The 26,671-nt window shown below is 41.0% G+C and overlaps 1 protein-coding gene across 1 annotated transcript; it reads right to left on the minus strand.

Moving 5' to 3' along the window:
• Positions 1-25,574, minus strand: midn (midnolin). Its single transcript, XM_051693221.1, has 8 exons — positions 25,235-25,574; positions 22,098-22,329; positions 19,950-20,037; positions 19,322-19,384; positions 11,327-11,785; positions 11,069-11,189; positions 10,659-10,964; positions 1-3,642 (listed from the first exon to the last, which is right to left on the minus strand). The coding sequence occupies exons 1-8, from the start codon at positions 25,308-25,310 to the stop codon at positions 3,380-3,382; spliced, it is 1,608 nt and encodes a 535-aa protein (XP_051549181.1). The 5' UTR covers positions 25,311-25,574; the 3' UTR covers positions 1-3,379.
• Positions 25,575-26,671: the final 1,097 nt, after the last annotated feature.

Here is a 26,671-nt window from a genome sequence, read left to right on the forward strand (position 1 = left end):
TCTGATTTTTTTTTTTTTTTTTCAATTTATTACCTAAAAAAAGAAAATGTCCTATCACAAGTCACACTGAAATGTATTGCTTAAGAAAAAAATATATTTAGATATTTTCCTTTTTTTTTTTTACTTGATTATTTCCATTATATTCCACAAAAACAAAACAGGGCACACCAACGCCCTTTTCCGCCTTCCGCCCACTTTTAAAAAAATGCACAAAGAAATACATAATTCACAGTTACCATTTGGTTTCATAAATTAATACAGTCACACATGTGCTACACCGGTCTATAGCTAGAACATTGTAAATTGTTTTTATTTTTTTATTTTTTGACTCTTGTAATCAGTTTTCATTGGCTACAAGAAATAACAGGCAACTTAAATGATGTGATCAGAATTCCAACAAACTATTGAAAATGCCCCCTTCCCTCCCTCCACAATTCCCCCTTCCTAAAATGCAGATCATCTCCTATGCTTTTTTTTTTTTCCAGTTTTATTTTTTTTTAATTTTTACCGTTTTACATATAGTTGAGGCACACACAGAGTATATTTCATACATATATAAAAATTTTATAATTTTTTAGGGGGAAGGGAGAAATCGTCCAATGAAACAGTTTATCTGAGAAGAAGGGAAGTGCATGATGTCACGTGTCCTTAAAGGACGCCTCAATTGAGAGTAGGGCACTTTGTTGCTGTATCACTGCAGTTGAAACCTCCTTTTTTCAATTAAATTTGTTGCTTTTCAGCTTGCTTGTAGGACAGTAGGGTTCAAGGGGTCGTATTCAAACAAAACGGAACACACTGATGGTACCTGAAAGCTATTTTCTCCAACCTCCAGAAGTACTGAACACTTTTAACAAACAATACCATGAACCAGAGCTCCTTTAACATTAAAGGGATAGTTCACCCAAATTTTTTTTATTTCTGTCATTATTTACTCACTCTCAAGGTGAGTAAATGATGACAGAATTTCCATTTTTGGGTGAACTATTCATTTTGAAAACCTGCATAAATGGAAATAATTTGTTCAGATTTTTTTTTTGTACACACTCAAAAGGGCAACAAGTTAAGGCACAGAAGCCTTGACATAATAGAGCCTCCACCTCCTAAACACAAAAAATTGCCCAATTAAAAAAAAAAAAAACAAAACAGGACAAAAACAACAGAAACATCCCTATGTTGTCCACAGCTCTGCAAGTGTTTCAAGAATGAACGTTAAGGCCACTTGAACACAAAAAAAGGAAAAAAGACAAGGTTCCCTTCAGGTAGGTAATCTCTTTGCAAACTCAGCGAGTGCAATCATGGTGTGGTTTCACGTTTATTTCCAAATAGTCATTCTAGGGGCGAAAGTTGGTTGCTAACATCCCTGTTAGTCCGCATCTGGACAGGTTGATGGGAGCGGGGTTTTGCTCTGTGGGCCCCTTGTATGTTGGGAGTAGAAAATGTTCCATTGTTCCTTATAGCTTGTTGCCACAGTCCAGGAATGATCCAATGTACACCAAGTAGAATTCTAGTCCCGTTTTGGTTTGTGGCTGATATGTAACATCATGTTTTTAATTAGAAATCCAGAGCAGCTGGGCAAATATCTATTTTTTCAGTTTTCACAAATTCATGCTTGTATATCTAATCTTTTCAGCACCAGTTTCTCAGTATTGGTATTATTTTCTACAAAAAAAGTATCAGGATAATTTACACTTTTGCATGCAAAAAAAAAGAGTTCCATATAGCAGCAGAACTGTTTGTCTGTGGAACGCCTGATTGAATATATCAGTGCATCTATGTATGAGGCACTATTGAGAATGTAAAGATGGGGATACGCTCTGGTCGCAGGCCTGTTGAATGTCAGTTCTGACTAATTTACAGAAAACCAACATTTATGCAAAAAGCGTGGATCTGCAAAAGACTGTTTAAATGAACTTATTATTGGAAATTTGTGAAGTGTTTAAGGGTTAGTTCACTCAAAAATTTTACTTTTATCATCACTTACCCTGATAGAGTTCCAAACCCGAATTGCTTATTTTTTCTTCTTCCATGGAACACAAATGGAGATGTTAGGTAGACTGTTAAGGACTTACAACCTCAGCCACCACTGACTTTCATTGTAAGGGAAAAAAAGATGCATTGAAAGTGAATAGTGACTGAGGCTATGACTTTTGTGTTCCACAGGAGAACGAATGTAATGCGGGTTCGGAACGTAAATGATGAAAGTCAGTCTTTGTTGGTATGTAAATATGCTGGTACTTGAAGTTAATTGAATAAAACACTTGAACGGCAGGTTGTTTTAGTCATATGCATACAGGAGAGATTCCACTTTGGCAGAGTTAGCCATTATAATGCACATTTGTAAACTATTCCTCTGGCACCCCACTACTTTCTCTATTATACACATTTAGACAGAGGAACAGTGTGTATTTATATTATTATATCCGTTTTTATTTAATCAGATTTAATTCACAGCTTGACTGAAGCCTTGATGAGAAACTGTTGTTTACGTTTCGTTAGTTTTACTTTTTTTTTTTTTTTATCTGGAGGTATAAAATTTAGTTCTTTATATATACTTAACAACTGACTTTACAAGCCTTGAATCACATCTTCATTCACATCAGCATATTATTGTCTTGTTTCATGTTTTAGTTTCCTACTTCAAACCTCTGACTCTACACTGAGCTGTTGTTGAGAGAGGTTTTTATATTTTTATATATACTAAACATGCACTGTGCCATCTCTTGGTTATGTTTTGATACTGTCTATTTCAAACCACAGGTGTGTGCAAATGAACCCTCTTCATCTACAAGATAAAAACCTGAATGCTTCGTGGGTAATGCTACATATTTGTTTCAGAAATCATCATGAATCAAGAAAAACAGGAGAGAAGACAAACAAAAGATAACCCCTTTCAAATGAATGCCCATTTGGAACAACAACAACAAAAAAGGATCAGTATTTGATTTGTATGTTCATCATGCCTGTACTTGGCCTGTATGGATTTCCACCTACGTTCCCCTTGGGGAGAAAAAAAAAAAAAAAAAAAAGGAAAAGAGAAAAACATCCCAACACCGATGACGTCTGCTATGCTCATTTCTGTTTACTTCTTGGACTGTCTTGAGTCCAAATTGTCTATTCATCAGTTCAATACATATCCAAACATCACAATTTGAAAATTCAGTCTGTTCCAAGATCGTAGTCTATCAAGGATGTAAGGTAAAATTCAATGAAACTTCCTTTGTGTAATGTCTTTGTGGTCACAAAATAGATGAGGAGAGAAGCCTACAAGATTCTGAATGTGCCTCAGGCGAGTCCTCAAAAATTCTCCGCTCTAAATTGTAAACCCGGATCCTATATGCCAATTTCCAATCTCAATGTAGATGCCAAAATCTCTTCTGCTTCAGGCCATGATGAATTCTGATTTCATGTCAGCCTTGACGTCAGGCTTCCACACAGAGTCCTCAAAGTCCAAGTCCAGGGATCCTTCACTGGACATACTGCTGTTACTGTTGCTGCGTCCGGCCTTGCGGTTGGGGAGCCAGTGGTACGGGGCACGAGAGTCTCGCCGGGCCTTCCTGCGCAGACGCTTCTGCTGCATTAGCAGCTGCAGACGTTCCACCTTGCAGCGTGTGGCCCGGTTCTCCGTCTGACGCAGCCGATCACCTGAACACAAAGAAAGAGCAAAAGTTAGAAATGGGCTGGTTATCACTAGGTGTGACTCTTCAAATTTTAATCCAGGCTGGTTTACATAGGCAAGGGCTGGTTTGCACCAGCAGGGTCTTTCTGGCAAAGCTGGTTGACCAAGAAAGTATTGAGTATTAAAGGGATAGTTCACCAAAAATGTTGAGTTATTATTTATACAGACTCAGGGTAAGCACTGGTGCAATACACATATTTGGTTAAGGACAGAATGACTCATGGCTTTCGATTCTGATTGCTGATCCTGCTCACTGCTTTCAAAGGCTGGTTGCTGGATAAAAAAAAAAAAACTCCAGTCAGAGTGATGACGCGGATGTTCATAAAAAGACATGCTGTGATTTCCCAATCTCTTTCTCTCTTTCACACTGACATAACCCTCCACTGCTGTCTCATTTCGGAAGAGAACATCCCAGTATGTGGCAACAAGTCCTCTCCGCTCCCCTATCAGAAACAGTTTGTTCAAAACGTCCTGGCAGGTATGCCCTTGAGATATGAAAGGGGAGAACTGCATTCTCACAAAGGAACCCACACGCCTGTTAGAAGACCAACGCCCACACGTACATGCGCACATAAATTCCCAAGTGATACAATCTTGACTTTGTTGGTTCTTTCGCAGGAAGCAAATATCTTGCAGTTTCTAATCCCATTCCATCTCAGAAATTAATACTACAGTTCTAGTGGCTAATGTGCCTATTAAAGGGAAAAAATTGGGGTTTTCTTTGCCCTGGACATCAGACTGAGCTACTTCACTGCTCAACCCTAAACCTTACATTTAGAAATAAATTCAAGAGAATGGAAGAGAAAAAGAAACCACAATCTATTTGCCAGCTCCATTAGGATCTATCCCAGAATTAAATAATGAAATAGCCAGCTAGAATGTCAATAACACTGAGCATAGACTATCTTTCATCGGGTGTGCTTTGCCACACACACACACACAGCAGCAGCAGCAGCAGCAGTAGCTTTTAACATGGATCGATGGCAAATTAAAAAGGCCTATTGATTAAACCTTAGCTCTAGCGCAGCAATCCATCTCCAGGCGTGGACACTGCTATTGGCTTACAATAGAAAATGCAAGCGAATGGAAATTGTAAGCGAAGTGAGCCGGCTTTTTCCCCCCATTTCTTTTCCTGGCATGAGCTCATTGAACGAGTAATCACCCACCCAACCCCCCAATTGAGACCCCCAACCCCCATACACATGCTACACCCCTCCCCATTGCCTCTGGAGAGAAAGAGACAAGGAGGTAGAGAGAGAGAGCGAGAGCGAGAGAGAGGCATGCTGCGGAATTCCACCCAGAGCAATTGCAAGAGAGCACAAGGAGACCAGATGCATATTCTTGCTTCCTAATCAATTTCATCCACCTCTCTATATAAAAATGAAATCAGGATTTTGTGTGGGTTCAATTTTCTCCATAACACCTTTTTGAGGGAGGGTGGTTTGAGCCGTCTACAGAAGGATTTGAGCTATAAATGTAATTGGTATTTTTAATCATTTGGATATTCAGAAAGAACAGGCTGTTAAAAAAAGAGATCCAGCACTAGTTCCTTCCTCCTTAAACCCAGTTTAATAAATAAGATTTGTTGTCTGCTCTGGCTCCCAATGGTGTTTTTGCTTGAGTAAAGATGCACTGGTCTTATAGGACTTGACGGGTTATGAAGACCACCTTAAGATCTTTGTTCATCCCCCACCACTAAACTCCTATGCACAAGCTCCCATCAAGTGTTCACCCTCTTAAAGTATAAAGAGATAAACCATTAGAGATCTTCCAGAAAGGATTTCCACTCTAATGTTCAACAGAGGGCTTTTTTCCCTTCGTCTGCCCTTTCTAACAGTCTCGCTGCTACTATAGACATCAAAAGTAGGGCAGTCACCCTCACCTTGCAGCCTGTCAGCTTTTCTCTGTGCACCAACTGGAGCTGGTTAAAAAAACAAAAAAACAAAAAAAAAAAAAAACTGTATGAGGCTGCTGTGCCCCAAGGGACAAAGCTACAAAAATCTGAAAAAAGAAGATGAGGAGAGAGGAAAAAAGCAGAGGAGCTCATTAGCAGCACTGGGCACGGCATGCCACTGTTGAGGTATTGTACAAAGCTCACAATAGCCTCAAAGACATTAAGGCAGACTTTTGCTACTAAGCCAAGTTTTTTTCGGGGCCTCACTAAGGTTTTTTGTTCTTTGTGAGAATCCTTGGCCCCTGCCAATGTCCTTTCCCACACATGCCCACTCATGCCAAAGTTGCCCTTGAAAAAGGGACCCAGGGACACTGTAAAAACATATGACCACTAGTGTGGCTTGGCTTGCGTACTGCACAGCGTGGAACTGTACTTAACCTACAATTTCACCCGCTTGCGAACATCCCCCATCATTATCAGGCCCCTGATGAATGTGGTTGCCCGAGGGGAGACTCAACATTCCGTTTATAGGTTTATTATTAGGTTGTGGCTGGGCCGGCCAAGCATAAAACCTCTGAACAGATCTGCTTAGGTTTTTAAGAGAAAAATATAATGGGGTGGAGGTTGCTGGGTCAAAAGGCTGGGATACACATAGGCAGAACTAGCAGTGCAAATGATCTCCCTCTCTGTCCCTTCATAATAGTAACCCCCCCCCCCCCCCCAAATGCTGCCAGCATTTGCAAATGAAAGGCACATGGTGGACAGGGAGAGCAAGGGAGTGGAGAGAGCAAAAAAGCCCCTCCCCCTCTGTACCCCTCCCTTCCACACCTAGTCCTCCTTCGCCCAAGCTAAGCCCCTACACCAATGATGCATTGTCTCTCAGTTAGTTGTGTGTGCTGCACTGTCCTCAGAATGCACTCAACATTCTCAGGTCCCCGGCACATATTAGGGAGGTTGGGCCAAAACGAGGATTATGACAAGCAGCCCGAGCCCCAGGGTAAGGGGGGGGGGGGGGGGATGGGGGTGGTGCAAATACGCCCAGCCCACCTACTGCTCAGCAGCTGTTCGCCCCACACATGACATATTCACCTGCCCTTCCTTTCTGTCCCCCCACTGCCCGCACCCACCCACACCCCTCATCCTCAATACTGCCCTGTGACTGAGGCCTCAGAGGAACATAAAGAGAGAAATAGGCAAATGAAAACAAGCCACAGTGGATGGAAGAGATTACACGGAAAATCCCTCTGGAATCTAAAAAGTAGCAGCGTGCTGCCGAACAAAAGCTGCCATTCGTGAGGCAATTTCTGAGGTTGTATGACTGGATTGGCTCATGCTTTTTAAGGGAAAGGGACTGATGTATGAGAATGTATTGATCCCTGCATCGAGGGAGTAGAATTCAGACCAAGTGCTGATAGCCACGTGAGAGGAAAAATGGAAAGGAGACGCAAAGGGGGAAGAGAGGGGGAGGATTAAGAATGTGGACAGAGAGAAGGAGAGAAAGAGGGCAGAGAGCAATAGAGAGTTAGGAGTGAGGGATTTTTATACAATCAATGAGGCTGTTGGCCTGTCTGTAGGTATTAGGCCAGTTGAGCAGGGTTTTGGGTAAACATAAAGCCCAACCCTATGCGTCGGCCCACACTACAGCAATCAGGCAGACTCTGTGAGCTTCCCTTTGCCATTGATTCATTAAAGATCAGCTTAATTAACACTTGTCTTTGACTTGTTCGTTTGTTTCCCTTGATAAGTCCTGTGAACTTTTTGAGTTTGGGTGCTCCAATCACTCAGCATCAATGGGAAATGTATTGGCAGCAAAATAGGTTGCCGCACAGCAGTATGTCAGCATCTATAGCAGTTTATTAATCTCCTTTCCTCCAAAAACTGACACACAGTAACGAATGCATTAGCTTGGGCCAACCAAGATACCCCTCAGCCTCTTCTAACAGAATTACCTGCTTTCACCTGCCAGAACAAAATCAGTCTTTTAGAATAGCTTCCCCAAGCCCTAGTAACGCTCACGTCCAGATGTACTGTGCGATCAGTAGGTGCTCCTGTGCTAAGCTATCTGTAGTTCACTCCTGGAGAGCTGGGATGGACACCAGTGCTGCCTCTGGGTACAGAGCAGCTTAGAGTGGATGCACAGCACAGGAGACCCATTGTGTTGAGCCATCTGCACCCCCAGCTAAACCAGGGTAGAGGTGAAAGACTGACATCTCCATTGCTTCTCTAATACGGTGGCCTCAATGACCCTGCAGGGAGTTCAGGTTTCAAATGACTGTAATTTGCAAACTAGGAGCAATAATGGCATCGGATATGGCTCGCCACCTCCCCGCCTGATGAGTAGGTATGAAAAGTCAGCCTGGGGGGTTTCTTACATGCTTGTTGGCGGCAGAGTAAGGAGGGAGAATTAATTATTTAACCCGGGTCGAGCTGGACATGAGCCCTAGGTCGCTTGATCAAGCAGAAAGTGATGTGCAAAAAGGCAAAACTGTCTCTTTTTGGGTTAGGAAAATAACTTGCCGGTGTCTAAGCACCAGGGAGCACAGGACAAAGAGGGCTGGGATCTTGACATTTCACATCCCCATAATAGTACATAGCTGCCAGAGACATTTGCTTTTAGTCAGATTAAATGAGCAAAAGGAGGAATTTAAGCTGTATTTTTTACAGCACCCTTCCTCATTCTCTCCCTGCAAAAATATAGCACCACCCAGACTCTATTCTACAGCCCAAACTAAACTAACCTGAGCTGACAGTTCAGACTGAAGAGGGGAGAATACATTCTTTCACCATCCCCCCATGCCCTTTTCCTCCCTCTGTTCAGTGCAGCAGCCAGGCAATACCAAATCTAAAGGGCAGCACTAAACCTAAAGCCTAAAGGCTTTTATTCTTTGACTCTCTCTTTCTCTTACTCCGTAATGCTACAAAAGGCCAGGGCGATGCACAACTGGACTATTTGCACAAACTAGGTCAAACAAAGGGGTTGCCTGCAGTGGTCTAGGGGGGCTAGGAGACCCTGGTGAGCACAGGAGTTTGAGTCAAGAATGGCCAACCCTTTTTGTGGGCACCCCCCTCTGGACCCCATCCCCCCCATCTTATCCCAACCCTCCCCACAAACACTGACCACTGCCTGTCAAAACCAACAGTCTAGAAGAATCCAAGAACAGTGCACATAGATGAATGTCTAAATGGGTGTGATGGGGTATCAGGTTTGTTTGGTCTGCAATCACATCAATTAGACAGTACAATGAGAAATTGTGATACTCTGCAAAATGTACATGACATTTATGAAAGTGTCCCTCATCCAGAGGTCACAGAATATATCAGAATATGAATGAGCTTTAGAAATATGGAGCCTGTCCCATGTTTTAGTCCATCCTCTAGGCAAAAAGGTAAAGATTGTGAAGTTGACCAGTCAAAACAAGTTTTAGCCACCTTTCCTGTATCACTTATCTCACAACTTAATCTCTCCTAAAACCTCATAAACATGGTGACAAGAAAGGCAGTTTAGTCCAGAAAATAGCCACTGCTCCCTTCCCCTTTTCTCCTCTAGCCCAAGAGGAAGCACCAATTAATCAGTGGGCAGTTGCTGGCCGGATATAAACAACAATTTTATGAATGGACTCTCAGTATTTTCCCCCGCCTCCTCCTGCTGACTTTCAAACACAATGGCCATTCTCTTCTGAGCTCATATTTCTTGTTTAAATCTCTATTTAAAGACTACAAGAAAACAAGTGGCCATTGACTAGCCCTGGCCATGAGAACTGGCTTTTGCAGATGAGGTAGAGTGTGTTGGACAGCAAGAGGGGAACCAGTAGGATGGCCTGCTGACTGCAGAACAAAGACCAAAAGGAGCTGATGACAGAGGGTTGAGTGGGTGGAGGAGGGGGAGGCAGGGTAAACCCACTGGACAAGTATGTACTCCCTCAGAAACATGTAGGATTCCCTAACCCATCATGAAAATAGAGTGACCGAAATTATTCCACCCCAGTAGTTGATGATATGGTTTCATATTGTGCGGCATAAGCTTGGTATGCATTTAATCTTGTCTAGATAGATAGCAGGCCTGCGCTTTGAACAGTGCTAGGATGATATTTCTTCATTATCTCTCTCTACTTTCCAACAGCGGTGTTTCATGACAGAGCAGTTCAATTTCCTCCTCTGCGCTGAAGCGAGCTGCCCCAGATAATCAGTTTTTACCAGACAGAGCAGGGTAGCTGCCACATGTCTGTGAGTGCTACCTCGCCACGCTATCTCTCTCACTCTGGCTCTCTGCCTTCTTCCTCTTGGTAATGGAGTAGTCCACCCCCATTCTTCACCGTCAGCACAGAGACAAAGCCATGCATGCTGTGCCTGCTGGAGCATTACTACAGAGGCCTGAAAGAACAAGTCTACAGAGGGAAGGTACTGGGGCCATATTACAGAAACATCCTAAGGAGCCATTAACACAAGACACATTCTTGCGCTGAAATAAGCTAGGTGCAGCACAACGAATGGAAAGAGTGCAGGTGTCTAGAGATGCATTTTTAAAAGTTGACAAAAGTTATTTTGACTTGATATAGTGCTCTAAATGTGGCGTTCACATGTACGATGCTGAAAAACCAGTGAGAAACGGTGCAACAGTCAAATAAGTCTGACTAGAGCATGTTTACATAGAAATACAATTTAAAACAGAGCAGATGGACACAAAAATGCTTTCTGTCCAAACAGCCCCAAACTCTAGAATCCTATTCTATCTGTTAATTGACCATGCATTGTCAGAATATAGAACTTAACTTAACTAAATCTTAACTTAAGATAAGAAGTTTCTATAATATCGTCCCAGGATCTAAAGTTTTTTCCCCTCCCCATTCAACATCTTCACACTTCCTTATACTTCCAACCCTATCTTGCACCTACTGAACTATCATAAAGCATTGGATGTGAATCCTGAACCCCTTGTCTACATCCTGAATCCTAAATACATTTGGCTACAGTATACTTTCCAGAAACTGCATTACTATCTTTTAGAATTCTGGCACAGCTACACACTAACTGATCCATAAGATGTTTGTATATTGAATGTATATAGACAGCTAATGCAGCAAAACTCACCTGGAGGTTTGCACATGCGGATCTGGCTCTGGCACTGCACCAGTGGGTGGAGGGTAGGCTGGGTCTCAGAGGGTACCGTGGTGGGCAGGCCAGATAGACCCGGGGTGTTGGGTGGTGAGGGAGGTGGTGAGGGTGCTGGGGAGCTGGGGCTGCTGCACTGGGTCTGGTAACGGAGCTGAGTGAGTGATGGAGGCATGCCCTGGTAGTGCCGGGTGGCACTCAGAAGGTCATTTAAAATTTGAAGGATGGTGCCGATGTCCCGACGGGGACGCCCAGTGCTGTCCTGACAATTGGGATGTAAAGTGCCTTGGGGAAGGAGAATTAATATAGATGTTAGTACAATACGGAAGCCCCATGCTTATTACGCATAGTCCACAAATAAAGAGAAGTAAAAAAATTATTTCAACTACCTGAAAATGTCCCAGAAAAGACTCCTGGAGCATGGTTCACAAAACTTTCAATGATAGCACCAGGTTTGCGGGACCGTGAGGGAGTGTTACAGTTGCCAGGCGTCTTTGCGGGGCAGTTAGCCTGTGACAGACACAGACCAGTCATCAACCAGTGGTATGGTTGATACATACTACCAATCTAACATTGCCTTTATTATATTGGTGGGATTACAGGATTGGATTATGTAAGAAATACTGCCCGTAATAATTGTGGCTCACCTCTGGACAGGAAGTTGCAGGGCTGAGATTGCTTGGAGAGGTCAGACAAGCTGAAGATGGCTGCTTGGTGTGAAGAATGCTGCCTGGGAGTGGCGAGGGATGTGGTGGAGGGCTACAGTGCTCTGAGGCAGAGGTGGGATATACAGGAGGAACTGAGGGAATAGTGGATGGTGGAAAGGCCGTTGGGTTGGATGGGAGTGTTGTGTTGGGATGGTGAGGGTGCGGGTGTGGGTGATGGTGGTTGTTGTGCGAAACCCTGGCCGACCCAGAGGCAGAGCTAGAAGCTCCATGCGAGTGTCCTGTTGTGCCCTCTGAACTCCCATGTGATATGAGATGCCGATGCTGTAACTGCGGGCCACCCACATGCTGCGCTGCCAACTGCAGTTGGACAAACATCATATGATCGCCTACTCGCAGAGCCAGTGTTAAAGGAGACCGGCCAGACAGGAAGTCACTGACCTATGGACAGTAAATGAAAAATCTTTTGTGATTCCCTTACACTCCTCTAAACTGGAAAATAATTTGGCAACATGACTGAATGAGTGAAACATTGTGAACGCCTTATGAAAAAGCATAAGTATACAAAAGACACACAGACACACACACACACACACACACACACACACACACACACACACACAAAAACACTCTCCCGGTCATGAACTCTACCATTCAGCACACCCACAAAGCACTACGTCTGGCCCCAGGCCTGAAAAATCAACCATAGAAACAGGATGCAGACCCACTCTCCACACAGTCACATAATAGCTAATTGTTTGAGAGGCTGGACCGGAAAGACTTGCCCATTTTAGGAGTACCCAGAATAGGAAGTTGAACCAAGCTCTGGGGCTCTCCGACCCCTAAAAAAAGGCAAGAAGTGCAGAGGGCTTGTCCTGAATTGGCTCTCCAAAATAACCTCCCTCTTGTATTATCTCAATCCTCAGACTCGCTTTGTTGCACCTGCCATATTCTAGCTGTGGTTAAAAGGCAGGAGGTCTTTAAAGGGACAGTTCGCCCAAAATAAAAATACATCAGAAAAAAAATACATCATCATGAAATCTTCATTATGTTATTTCAAATTCGTATGACTTTTTTTCTTCTTCTGTGGAACACAAAATTTACTTTCATTGTGTGGAAAAAAATGCAATGAATGTGAATTTTGACTGAGGCTAATGTCTCTTTTAGTGTTTCACCAAAGAAAGAATGTCATAAGGATTTGGAACAACATGAGGGCGAGAAAATAATGATAGAATTTTCATTTTTGGTTGAATTATCCCTTAATGCAATAACTGTTAATACCAGTTTCCACAAAGAACAACCAAATGCACCAGATAAAAAAAAGAGAATGAAATAAATGAAGATTCCCAAACAGATCTATTCTGTATCAGAGGGTGCTTGTGCTGGCTGACCTGTTGTTAACCTTTCGAATCACTGGGGTCTACCCTCTATCGGTTTTCCTCTCTCCATCTCAGCTCTCTTGCAGATCTGTTTTTTCATTGAGCAGCCACTCTTCCACTAAAGTGACCTTTACCACTCTGTGCATTTCACTAACAGACCCCAAGAGCCAAACATGAAAACCCTTATTCCATCTTAGAGATGAATACAGTTAAATAAATCCCTCTTGATATCCATGTATAAAAGCTTTTAAAAAAATAAAATAAAAAGCACTTGAGTGCTCTGTCTGGTTTTGTGGAAAACCCTATGTAAAGGCCAATTGTGAAATCTGTGGCTCACTCTAGTGCGTTACAGTGGATCCCACCCCTTACTGACAGCTGTCTTGCAAGTGATGTTGATTTGCATCTAACCACACAATTCAGACTCCATCAAAAGATCCCAGTCATTACTCTGTTTCCATTAGTATATAGCAGAGCGACTCTGTAGTAGGATAAAGGCTTTGATTGTCTGCACCAAGGAGGGCACTGAACATCCAGGCACTAATAATTAAAACCTGTAATCTGTTCCATATATTTGGGTCTGTGAATCATGAAGCCGTGTGCCAGACCCCACATTAGCCTTGCAGATCAGTCATCTTCAAGCCCAGGCATCTCACTGACTCACTCCAAGCCCAGACTCATCCCACATAATGAGAGAGTGCGTGAACCCCCACAAACCAGTAAAAGTGCTTCTAAAAGGGGAGGACATGGTGTACAAAGACATTCCTCACAGCAGCCATCAGTTTGAGTCACACATACCTTTGACAATACATACGCCAACCCACACGCTTTTGGTGTATTAAACCAAATGACCACAAAGACAAAGCGGGTTTATGGATTCACAGTCTTCACCTGTATGGCATCTGTTGGTGACTAAGGAATGTGTGCGAAATTATACATTGTACGTTGTTTCTGTGGTGTCTGAAGTGCCTGTGAACTGGCTTGACAAGCACAGTTTTCTTTGCACTGTCGACATTTCTTATTAAAACAGGAATTTGGGGTAGGAAATACCAAAGGGCTGGTCCATTTGTTTTGAAACCAGCCAATAGCCTTTAGTTTGTTATGTCACTGCCTTGTGGCCAGAAATACAAACTACACCTAGAAATGCTGTGGGTGTAACAGGGGTTCTATAGAATCTGTCAGTGTGTGGAGCCTGAAGTTGCTAAATGTACTCTGTAGCATCTACAGTGGTTCAGGTACTCAAAAGCAACCACAAGACTATGTTCGCACACACCTCTTTGTTCTAAAGGCAACAGGCTTCTGCAGTGTCAAGGCAGACAGGTCAAGTTCTACAGAGAGCTCTTGACATTGGCTTGGAAATGCCCTTGTAGTCAGATGCCTACCTGGGTCCACCATTTCTGCCCTAATTAAATGGAAAAAGGACAAAACTACAGGTCACATTTTCCAATGAGCAGGCCTACATTGAGTCTGCACCTGTAGAACTCCGCAGAAAGCTTCACAGATTTCTGCTGAATTGAAACACCCATCACTGAAGTTCTATGAGTCTCCCGCCCCTTGCCTGTTAATTACATTTTTGGCTAATTTGATTATGCGTTTAGTAATCAATAAGAATGTAGTAATGTCAGCTCTGTTTAACAACATTTTTAACAACAATTTAACATTTGCATGAGAGAAGCTTGTTCACGAGCTTCTCTCACAGCGCTAATGAATGCGCAACAGACGTAAACATTTTCACTGAAAAATTACCTAAATTGTAGGTTACCTCTATTTCAGGTTAAATTTACATATGGAAATATGATGCGCAAGATCCATGAAGAAAATTTTGGGTGTTTTTTAAAGACATAACTTGAGGCACTATTCACTGCCATTTCATTAAAAAGACAGACCGGGATTATTTTTAAAACGGGTTTGGAACTACACGACCACTATGCAAATTTCCCCCCAAAATCAACGCAGAAAATTTGAAAATGTCTACAGATTCTGTCTATGCCTACTCACGAGTCACTCAAAGGTTACAAAGGCAGATATGAATTTACTGTAAGTCTTCAACAACAAGTTACTATTAACAAGAATTGTGCACTTATGGGCGAACTAACACTGCTTCACCTGCAAAAGAATAGCTCTTACATTCCTTTATCTTACACTGCAGTGGGCTATGGTTGCTATGCAGTGAAAAGCAAGTGAAGGAGAGAGAAAGAAAACATGATAAGGGGAGACAAGGGAGGAGGGCTGGGGGAGAAACCTTGAAGCGAGAGTGAGGGTGAGGGGGTGGGGTAAGGTGGGGGGTGTCAGCAGTGAGGATGCCGGTAGATGCTGATGAAATATTCAGTGAACGTACGCTTTTGGCTCCTTCCGTTTTTTCCCCCCTCCCAACTCTATAGCTGACAGTTTTATTTATTGGGGTCCCTGCTGTTCAAGGAACTCATTTGCAAGCGTTTCTTCTGTAGCACGGAAGATGCAGGGCAGGAGCTCGGAACAGCACCAAGTTGATGTTTAGCTGCAGGCTGAAAACTCCTATATTTGAAGGGGTCAAATCAGAAAACAGATCTTTCGATACCACGCATGATTAAAGATGATTGGTCACCTATCAAAACCCCCACCATCGACCGGCAGGTTTTGATCGCACTTAGTGGGCCATCGATATAGTCCTCACAGAAACATGTAGGGGGTGGATGCAATATAAAGATCTTTTAAATAAAGCTTGCATCTTTCTCCAAATCATAAGGAGAAGGCTTCCTTCAAAGATCCAATATGAGAGGTTTGACATACTAAAGGTCTACATAGAGATGGACACGAATTGAACGCTGAAGATTCAGCAGGTAATGGCTGAATTTGATCAGTCCTGAACACAAGGACCAAAACCTTTTGAGACCCTGAAGCAATTCACTTTAGACTTTGCTTTCGGCTTCTACGGTGTCCACGTTTCCTCAAGCTCTGAGCTCTGGGTGACCATCAGAGATATGCACTGTGAAAGCGTAACGCCTTTTTTCCCCCAGATGACTGAACAGATTAGTCTGGGTAGGCGAGAGACTGATTCAAAACAGACGTGTCACACTTTACAGCCAGCATGAGTCAAAATATCTACAATCATGGGACAGTTAATTGATGACTTAACATTTAGAGAAAAATGTTGCAGAAAAAAAACTCTTTTATCAAGAGACAAGATGACTGGAAGACTATGAAGGACAAATACGTAAGGAACAATGCTAAAAACAGAAATAGCTCAGTACAAAAGAGTCCGAACCTAATTAAAAAAAGCTGTTGGCTTGGTTATCGCAAATGAGAACATCTCAAAGGCCCCACCCCCTCTCATTTTCAGTTCAGTCACGAAACCAAGCACTTCAATCAAAAAGGCGGATGAGAAACAGAAAAAGTCACAAATCTGTGTGATTGCCCATGTCAACATAGTCCCATTTGGATCGGGAGTGTTCTTCATGCAAACACACATACAAACGGCCCTTATCGCTGATCAGGGTAACGCAAACAAATCACTCCACCAATGTGCCAGCTGTTCACACAACATGCCAATCCCCACCTTTTCAATTATTTGCAAAATCAAAAAAATTCATTCTGGATATGGAACGAAGGTCATCTATATCCTTCAGAGCATGCCACTCGGCATGATGCGTCATCTCTTCACCTCTATTTTCATCTTAAATCTATATCTGGTTTCTGACTCATCACTGTCCTTCCTGGTAATCAAATACACACTTCAGACCCACATGAAAGGTGACATCACTGTGGCCAGCTCTCTGCTTTGGCCTCTTTGACAAATTCAGTTGGATTTCCATCCCTTTCTCCCTCAGGGAGGGGGGGAGGTTGGGTGGGTGGAAATGACGAGAGGGGTGGCTAAGAGGCGACTCGCCCTATATTGTTGAATCCCATTATTTGCATCTTTTCCATTTTCAGACACAATGACAGGCGCACAGGCCCCATTCTAAAGTGGGTAGGTGGGTGTTTGGAGGGTGGAGAGTTATGACAGGAAAACATCTCTAGTTTGGCACTGAGACCAGGCACTTACTTGTGGAAACAATTCGCTTTGTTATTCCCCAGGGACAAAGAAAGCAATCTACCTGCCTTTAAAGGCGGGTTAGCGAAGAAACTGCTAATTATCAAACTCTGTTGTCGGAAGAATCAGACACTAGTCATTATTTCTACTTGATGGACAGAGTTACTTGCAACAAAGCACTGCTGAAATACAAAAGTGGCATTTTAATGCTTAAGAAGATGGTTGATCCATCAACTACAGTGCAGAAAAATGCATTTTTCAATTAACGGAATTCTCTTAAAGCCAAAGGAGCTCAAACTGAGAACCTCCTTCATGTCATTCCATTTTTCCACTTTAAAGACGGAGAGGGTAAAACTGGAGACTACGGAAAGACATGGAAAACCCCAATGGCTTTAAATTAAAGACCAGAAAAAGCTGTGAGGCTGAAGTAACAAGGGTAAAATGCCATTCCAATAATTGCTAGCCTTTCCTTTCCATAAAACACTCTGTCTGGTTACAAAGAAGTCTGAGATAGATCTTTCCCTGGAAACCATCTTAGAACTCCACTACTGTAGCTCTTGGAATTCTGCTAAATATGTGGTTGTCAACTGTAACTTTATGAATCTCTTTTCTTATAGACAACCTTTTCTCCTCCCTCTGTTCAAGCAACATATATTGGAACCACATGACAGGATGGGTGGGCACAGATTGCATCGTAAGGCCAAAGTATACTTTGGTATTCTAAGTGCCGGTACATCTCACGCACAGCGCAAGTGATGCAAAATTCGTCATCAGCACAGTAGCGCACGTACTGTCCGTGAGCAGCCTAGTTTTTCTAGACACGAGGACAGTGCGTGTCTCTGTGCTTCGTCAGCTCATGCACCTGCCATTGACTGTACTAAAGAGCATTACGAAGCAGTCATAGTGTGCAATACCCGTATGAGCTCACGGTCAAAAGAGTATACTTTGAAAGGCTGAGCGCTCAACCGTCCTCGAGATGGAACGGCACACAGAACGAAGTATACCCTAGCCTTTAGAGTTGTTGTGTAAGAGTGCTCATCTAAAAGGCATATTAATGCACAATTGTGTTGACTAATTTCAGTTCTGAAAGAGGAATAGGTTTCATATTTGACAATGCAACTGACTCTGTAACTGTGAAGTTACAAAAAAAGATGACTAAAAATGCAGCAACATGATTTCTAAAAAGGGCTCTTTCATGCAAGACCAGATGGCACACTTAGCTGCCTACAATAGAACATTAGATCAGAGAAAAGTGCAAATTAACATTTGCATGTAACTGCAAAAAGACATTTTGTGATGGGAAAGGCCATAAGCAAGAACCAAGCTGCTTTTAACTGGCTAAAAAGCTTTTCAATAGAAACAGGAGACACTGCAGCTGCCAGGAGAAGGCGTATTGAATGATAAGAGTGGGGCACTATCCTGTCTACCCTCCCCCCTATACCCACACAACCTTTTCTATGTCGTCACTACAGATCAGCTCTTTCCTCTCTTACACAAGCACATGCACACTCATATCTACACACACACACACAAACATAACCCAGAAATTCCCAAAATATCTGCTAGAGCTATAATATTAATTTACTTTTTAATACCACTCTTAAAGGAATAGTTGACCCCAAAATGAAAATTCTGTCTCACTCAATTTCATGTATTTGCAAACCCATATGGCTTTCTTTCATCCGTGGAACACAAAAAGTGATGTTAGGCAAAATGTTAGTCTCAGTCACCATTCACTTTCATTGTATGGAAAAAAGATAGTGAAAGTGAATGAAAGATTAAAAATTAAAGTGAATGGTGACTGGGATTAACATTCAGCCAATCATCTCTTTTTGTGTTAAACAGAAGAGAGAAATTCAACATGTGGAACAACATATGGTCGAGTAATCATGACAGAATTTTAATTTTGAGTGAACTATCCTTTTAACTACCTGTGAGAGTATTTGTTAAAGGTATTTACCAAGAACAACAATATAAATGTCAGTCAGCATCTCCCTCAATTTCTGTGCATTGCAATTGTATATGAAAGATATTATGGCCATAGTCCAGTAGTAGAGGGATAAACAATGCAAAAGACTAAAATTCATAACAGTAAGTGAAATATACAGCCCTACTCTAATCAGATAATAAACAGCTTGCATAATTATGTTAGTAGTGATAAAAAAAAAAAATCCATTAGCTATCAATGAAAATACAAACTACACAGCAACATAATGATAGTCTGTCTACCTGACACATAAAATTGTAGTTTCAGATATTCATTCATATGAAAGGTGAGGTGTGGGTCTGAATGAAGTGGCTACTAGGTGGAGCTTACCTCACAGATGTTGCCTGGAAACTGGAAGGTGTTTCTTAAAATATGCATGGCAAGTGTTTGGAGGTCTTAAAGTTAAAAGCTTAGGAGGGCACCATCTATATCAATTACCCTATGTGTCAGCACAACATCTTGACAAGTAGAAAGTTCAAAAACATACAAACGACCCTTTGGGGTGTTCGTCACTGCCCTAGAAATTTGTTTAAGTGTGCGCACAACTGTCCAGTGTAATAGGCCACTATGTAATTCAAACATTTACTTATAGAATGAAACCATACCTGTTTTTCAGTCAAGCTCTCCAGTGCCTGCATTACTGACTGCTCAGGTCTTGATGCTTGAGACTTGAGAAAGAGATATATTACAAGGTAAACATTAGGGTATTGGATAATTAATCAACATTACATTTACAGCTACCACAATTATCTAATCGTGAAAAGTGCCAATTATAGCAGTCCATGTTGGTCTATCTCATATTTCGTAAAAAAGTTTGATTTAATTTTCTATTTTAAGTATGTTTTTGCAGCAGTTGAGCATTGTAACCAATCACAGACAAGTCCGTTGCTACTTTCTGTGTAGGATTTATTACAAATTTGAATATCAGTTTTGTTTTTCATGCTTTTAAGTAAGCCAATGAGCAGCTGACTCACAACAATAATTGAAAAACTGTTCTCGGCTTGTTTTGATGTGTAGCTTACATTAAATAAATGGCATGCAGTTAGTCAACCCAAAATAATTATTTTAATGTAAATTGTATTTATTGAAATTAATCGCATTAAAAATATCAAGGGAAATATTTGACAATAATGTTTTTGTTATAACTGAGCAGCCCTAGTGAATGTCTCATACAATCTCTACAATGGCATGCAGGACCAAAGATAAATGTTGTATCGGCCATGCTATCCTTACCATTAGGCCTGCTTCAACTGTTGGAACCAGTGTTAACTTGCTCCTATCTGTTATACCCAAATCTTTAAGTTTTCCTGAACTCAGGCGTCTAAAGAGGAGAAAGAGACAGATATTAGACTTAAAATCTCCCAATATGGAAAAAAAACCACATAAGAGATTGTACAGTTTATTAAAGAAATAGTTAAGTGTAAAATCATAATTTAGCCTCATTCTGTTATAAACCCATATGACTTTCCTTCTTCCGTCAAACACAAAAGGAGATGTTAGGCAACATGTTACTGTCAGTAACCATTCACTTTAATTGCATCTTTTTTTTCATACAATGAAGGTTAAAGGTGACCGAGGCTTTCATTTTGCCTAACATCTCTAAACATGATCTAAATATACATATAAGTATACAAAATAAAGTGCATTTCTACTAGACCCACTGTAAATACAAAGTTATCTCAAATGTAAAAAAAAAAAAAAAAAAAAGAATTAACTCAAGCTTTATTTTTTTTACTATTCTTACTCGTTTTAATTAAGTTATCGCTACTCTTGAAATCCTAAAGTTTTCATTAATAAAAACGTTTAAGTGATCCGAATTAGTACTTGAAATGTCACATTTTGGAATCATAACTCAAATATATATGTTCTTTAAACTTTGGCTTTGAGTACTACCAACTCAAAATTATCAAGTACAAAACTGCGGTTTTGTAACAAAGGAACTTACGTAGAAAAATAACTGAAATTCCAGTCATAATTTCCCTTATATTGTATAAGATGGTGCTATAACTCAATTTAAATAATTAAATAAAAACAATGATACTTTAATCACAAAGGAGTTAAGTTTACTTGTAACTAGTCAGCGTTACTTAAGAAAAATAAGTTCAGTTTACTTGAACCAAATAAGTATGTTTACTTTATAAAAGCATGCAAGCCAAGTGCCTTAAAAAAAATCTAAGTAAGGTCAACTAATTAGATTTTACAGTGTAGGTGTTTAGCCACCTACAACAACAGACAAAAATCAAAAAGGGTGTTTAAACAGCTCTGATTTTGGACAATCTAGAAAAGTGCTTGTTCAGTTGAAAAACACCTGCATTAAACCAAATGTTAAAAATAGATTGTCTAAATATACATTTAAACCCACAAATCCCTAAATAAAATCTGTCCTACTGGCATTAATGTGTACACATGTGCTTGGGCTAAATGTCACCACCTCCTGCCGAACAAAGGCACTGAGCACTTGGCCTGGAGGCGGCTTAACCAAACAAGCATAGATTAAGCGACGCTCTTCGTTTTTAAAAGGATGATGTAATTTGGTGCTGATTACTTGTGAGGGCTTTTCAATCGGCCCAATTCAGAGCACAAACAATGCAACTGTTAGGGTCATTTGCAAGTGACAAAGAGCTTCTCCCTCACCTCCCAGCTCCACCACCCAAGTGTAATTGTTAGGCAATGTGCAAACTGCACTGAAACTAACATTGCGCCTCTTTTTCTTTAACATGCAGTTAGAATATTCTAACACTCAAACCAGTGTGACTCCCACCAGGAATTCTTTATGCATCAGCATCCATTTTAAAATGATAAATACAAATGCCATGCATATTGTAATCAAGCAAAGCAGCCAGTTTAATCAAGAGATTAGGACATTTTATTCATATGTAGTAGTGTGCACACTTCTGAGCCTTTACAAACCATAGAAAATGAAACGGGGGTCTTGCAGCGTGAAACATTTACCCATGTTTCCACTGATCATGGTATAAACAATGGGGGGTTTGTACTTGCTTGTTTTGATTATTGGTGGGTTACCTTCCCCCATTCCCCCTGAAATCTACGCCCCTGGTTGCAGGTGAAATAATGTGATGCAGGTTGCTTGTGCAAACCATGCACATTGTAATGAATTCAACAACACATAATCAAGTCCATACATAGATCGCTTTCATTTTTGCATCAAAGAGGCTGTGGGCTGCCAAAGCACAATAAAATACCATTGTTGAGCTACAAGATGCAGGTGTCTGCAGTCTGGGGTGGCTGAAAATCTCCATTATGAAGCACATGATTAACTGCCCTGCCAAAACCCACCCTGTGAACTCCTCTTAGCCCTCTTTCCCATTGTTAAAAACACCTAACAGTGCACGAGATTAGACAATCGTCAGCAATACTCACGTTTCTTTGTGCAGCAGAGCGAGTCTTTCTTTGGGCACTTTCAGTTTTTGAGAAAGTCTTCTTTTTAGCCCTTCCACAGTCTCTTCTACGGGAAGGGAGAGCTCGAAGCGTGTGCCGGTGGTGGAGTGGATGTACAAATTCATGGGGGGCTCACCGGTGACGCTCTCACAGGACGGCGCAGCTCCGCGAGTGCTGCAGCTCCGGGCGCTCGGATGCTGGTCCATTCGATAGCCTGCGTTATAGAGGAGACAGGGTCTATGGATGCCGGACGGACAGGGCTTGGTATCTCACTGGGGTCTCGTTGTGTTTTTTATTATATGGAGAGAATATCTTTGTGAAGTCTCTTGGAAAATATCCCCAGTTGATTTCCCAATGAGTATTCCTGTTTGGTGACCCTTACGATCCTCCAATTCAATACCACAGACGCTATCAAGCATTTAATTCTTGGCTATTGCGCAAACAACCCGCTGCTTTACCGCTGGTACATAAAATACTTATTCTGTAAACGAATCTTCTGTCGGTGGCAGTGCTCGCGAACGGACAATTCTAACACCGACTGTGTGACGCTTTTAAAGCACAGCCCTCATCGCGAAGAGAAACTCCGCTGAAACGCGCATAATAATGACCGTTGTTTCACCGTTTCTCGCTTCCACTGTGCTTTGATTCATCCACAAAAGTTCTGCTGTTCTGCCCTACCAGAGGAGGCGCACGTAATGACGTCTTTGTGTGTAGCCAATGGGAGGGCGGGCTGCTCACTCACGTGGAGAGGAAACCACACCCACTATCTGTCTCCCACATCGCTTTCTTCATTGAGGACGAATCCAATCTGAGTGGGCGAGGTTTAAATACCGTTGGGAAGTACGATTCTATCGAATCGGTTCGTTTCGATGAATCGGTTCGTTTGATTCATCACTCAAAAGTGTTCCCAGAAGTCCACGAGCGGGGGTTAAATGAATGTGGCTGTTATCACCGTGCTGTTCGATGAAGTTATATATATTAAAGGGATACTTCACCCAAAAATTAAAATCTCCCTCATGCCATTCCAGATGTGTATGACTTTATTTCTTTTGCTGAACACAAACGAAGATGTTTCTGTTGGTCCATAAAATGCAAGTGAATAGTAGCCAGAATTTGATGGTCCAAAAAGCATATAAAAGTAGCATAAAAGTAATCCATACGACTCCAGCGGTTAAATCCATATTGTCAGAAGCGATTTGATAAGTGTGGGTGAGAAACAGATCAATATTTAATTTTTTTTTTAACTTTAAATCTCCACTGTCACTTTCACATGTGAAAGTGAAACTAAACAGGCACCACATGTGACTTTTAGATGTGAAAGTGGAGATTATTAGTAAAAGAGGACTTAAATATTGATCTGTTTCTCACCCACACTTATTATATCGCTTCTGAAGACATGGATTATACCACTGGAGTATTATGTATTAGTTTTATGCTGCCTTTATGTGCTTTTTGGACATTCAGATTTCTGGTCACCATTCACTTGCATTGAAAGAGGTGAGATATTCTTAAAAAAATCTTAATTTGTGTTTAGCAGACGAAAGACACACCTGGGATGGAGTAAATGATGAGAAAATTGTAATTCTTTGGTGAACTATCCCTTTAAAGTTGAATTGGTTGTAATGAGTTTAATTTCATCACTCTACTTGAGATTCTGATTCAGTTTTCCAACCTACAAACATCTAAAAAAAAAAACACATTGTGTCAAATGTTGTTTTGTTTATACAGTCCCAATTTACAACTGAACTCACTCATCGAGTTCTCACGTGGTAGTTCAGTGATCCACGAACGCTTCGCGAATCGGTTCGATCGAATCATTGAACGGAATCGGTTCTCGCGAATCACGAGGTGTGAACGGCTTAAAACACTGGAGTCCCAGCCATTCATGATACAAACTGCCAGAAAGTAACAAAAGTCACCCAGATATCTACTACTGTATATATCGGTTAACGTTTTTGTGCGCATTATCAACAATATAGAATGTATTGTTACAAATGTATATTGCGTATAGTTATTATTTATCGTTTCTAGTTACTGTTATTTTTTATATTTATTTTTATTGTCACTGCTTTTTTTGTGTAATATTGTACGTAAACACATTCATGCCAGTAACACTTATAGTACTTTGAAATTAAATATTGATCGCATTGCACAAAAAAAATAAATAAATAAATAAATAAATAAAATAAAATAAAATAAAAATATTTTCCATACATTGATATAAGCATATATGTCAATAAACATTATATACGCATTTAGCATACGTTTGAAAACATGTTTTACGGTTATCGTTATCTCTATTCAAAATAGCGCCCGTAAAAGACCGTATGCTCTTAAGGAAACGTCGCTTCCCAGCCATACAGTAAAATAAGTATCGCTTGGGGCAACACACAAATTGACACTTACGTCAATGGCCATGATCTCGTGCCAAATATGCTGTAAGCTACAGTCTGCACACGTCTGCAGATTGAAGACCAGCTCTGATATAACACAGCTTATCTCTGTAAGGCTATCGAACATTGTACCGACTGACAAAAATAACTTATATGTGACTGCATTGCGAAATGCATGTCTCGCGCTACAAACGTTGGCATTATAATGTGTATTTTGCTTCGATCGCTTTTAGTTGTAGGAAACCAGCAAAATACTCGAGCGCCTGCCAGTGGTGAAAAGAGGCATCGTTCACACCGAGTTCCTAATCGTAGTAAATCCATAACATATTTTGAGTATAACCTACACATCCATATAAAAATAGGAAGCTTACAGACACTTGATTTTGTTTTAGATTATATTTAAGTTTACAAATGTAAACAGTCCCAGTTAATCCACGTGCTCAACACAAGCAGAAACATAAGGAAATATGTTTTATTTATTTATTTATTTTTATCGGTGAAATCAATCGCGTTTAAAGTAGCCAGAATATGCCCTATTATACTAATTAAATGTTCTAAAATATTTTTACAATGACAAAAATGAACAGAACTTATGTCATTAGCAATCCTGACAAAACTGAAAGTCAAAAATGTGCATTTGTCTCAATTATGAAAGGACAACAACCCAAAAGCTTCTGCATAGAAAGTTCGGCACATTTCTCAAAATGTAACACTCTTGACACTTACCAATTATTGTGGCGAAAACCTCAAAGTTTCGCGACAATGTCTCAGAATCCCCCACAATGTTTCCTAGTTTTGGCATGTATAGAAAGGTTTTTATTAAATAGTTTACATTTGTCAAAAAAAAAAAAAATGATGTCCAGGAAGTCCGTTTATGTGGCTACTATAAATGGTGTAGCCCGCGTGCTGTGGCAATTGAACCAGCAGTCCTTATGCAGACACCGGCTTAAATCCCAAGTCTATCCTAATGCTCCTTCCTTCTATCCGAAACTAGACCGTGTGACAGCATTCATGCGTCGGAGGTGAAGTATAACACCTCTTTACAAAGCTGTTCACAATGGGTGGAGACTGGGCTTCTTGCGGTGTCAGCATGTGATTTAAGGTAGAATAATTCAGACGTCGGGTGTGTCTAGAAGGGAACCGTAAGCAGGGTACATCTCGCGATAGTCCAATTTGTTGTTATTAAAATTAGGGTTAGGGGTAGGTTTAGGGGTAAGTTTAAAGCTAGAGCTAGTGGTTGGGGTAGATGTAGGGGTTATGTGGGACCCCAAATAAACACAATAAACACAGTGTATTGATGTCGCGTGCGACGCTCGCGAGACTTTCCCCAGCCCGACGGTTCCCCTCAAGACAAACGAAGACGTCGTTTTTTTTTTTTTTTTTTGGGGGGGGGGGGGGGGGGGGGATTTGTTTCATTTTATTTTACATAAATTTCATAACATTATATGCATATTTAACAGTAGTTCCTCTCAGGTAAAATATAAGAATGTAAACGAGACTGTTTTGGTTGACGGAATACTGAAATAGCGAAATTATACGATCCGAGCCACCTTAACTACTGTAAACGTGGAGAAGGCCTTTGATGTAGAAGGGGTGTAACAATGTTATGACGACATAAAAAGGTAACTGGGCAACCAGTCCAGGAAAACACAGTGCTTGGATACGAGAGAAGCGGACGGTAAACAACAACTCATGTAGACTTTTAATCTCAGGAAGTTTGTGACGCCACTTATATATCAGTAGAGATATCCAGTCTCACCAAAAATATGAGAAATGGATGGTGAGATGGTGAAATAACTACTTGTATTTCAACACATAAAACTATACACGTCATATGTAATATGACCGTTCATATTGGCACACTGTATATGGGGTAAGTTGTCACAGTGGAACCTGCCTAACAGCCTCTCAGCAAAATGTAAACAAGTATGAAACCAAACTAATTTCATTGTTTTGGTCAACAAATATTGTAATTAATAAATTGTCTGAATATAATATTTAAAATACACGACAGCATGCCCCGACATGGCAATACCCTTATCCTTGATTTAAATTAGCCAGATTCAGTTAATAACTAGCCCTGATCTACCCATATATTCACTGTACAAAAATAAATACAACATATACAAAATAATTCATTAAAAATAATAATGTCTTAAAAAA

Source organism: Myxocyprinus asiaticus, chromosome 49 (genome assembly GCF_019703515.2).
Source record: "Myxocyprinus asiaticus isolate MX2 ecotype Aquarium Trade chromosome 49, UBuf_Myxa_2, whole genome shotgun sequence".
Lineage (NCBI taxonomy): Eukaryota > Metazoa > Chordata > Actinopteri > Cypriniformes > Catostomidae > Myxocyprinus > Myxocyprinus asiaticus.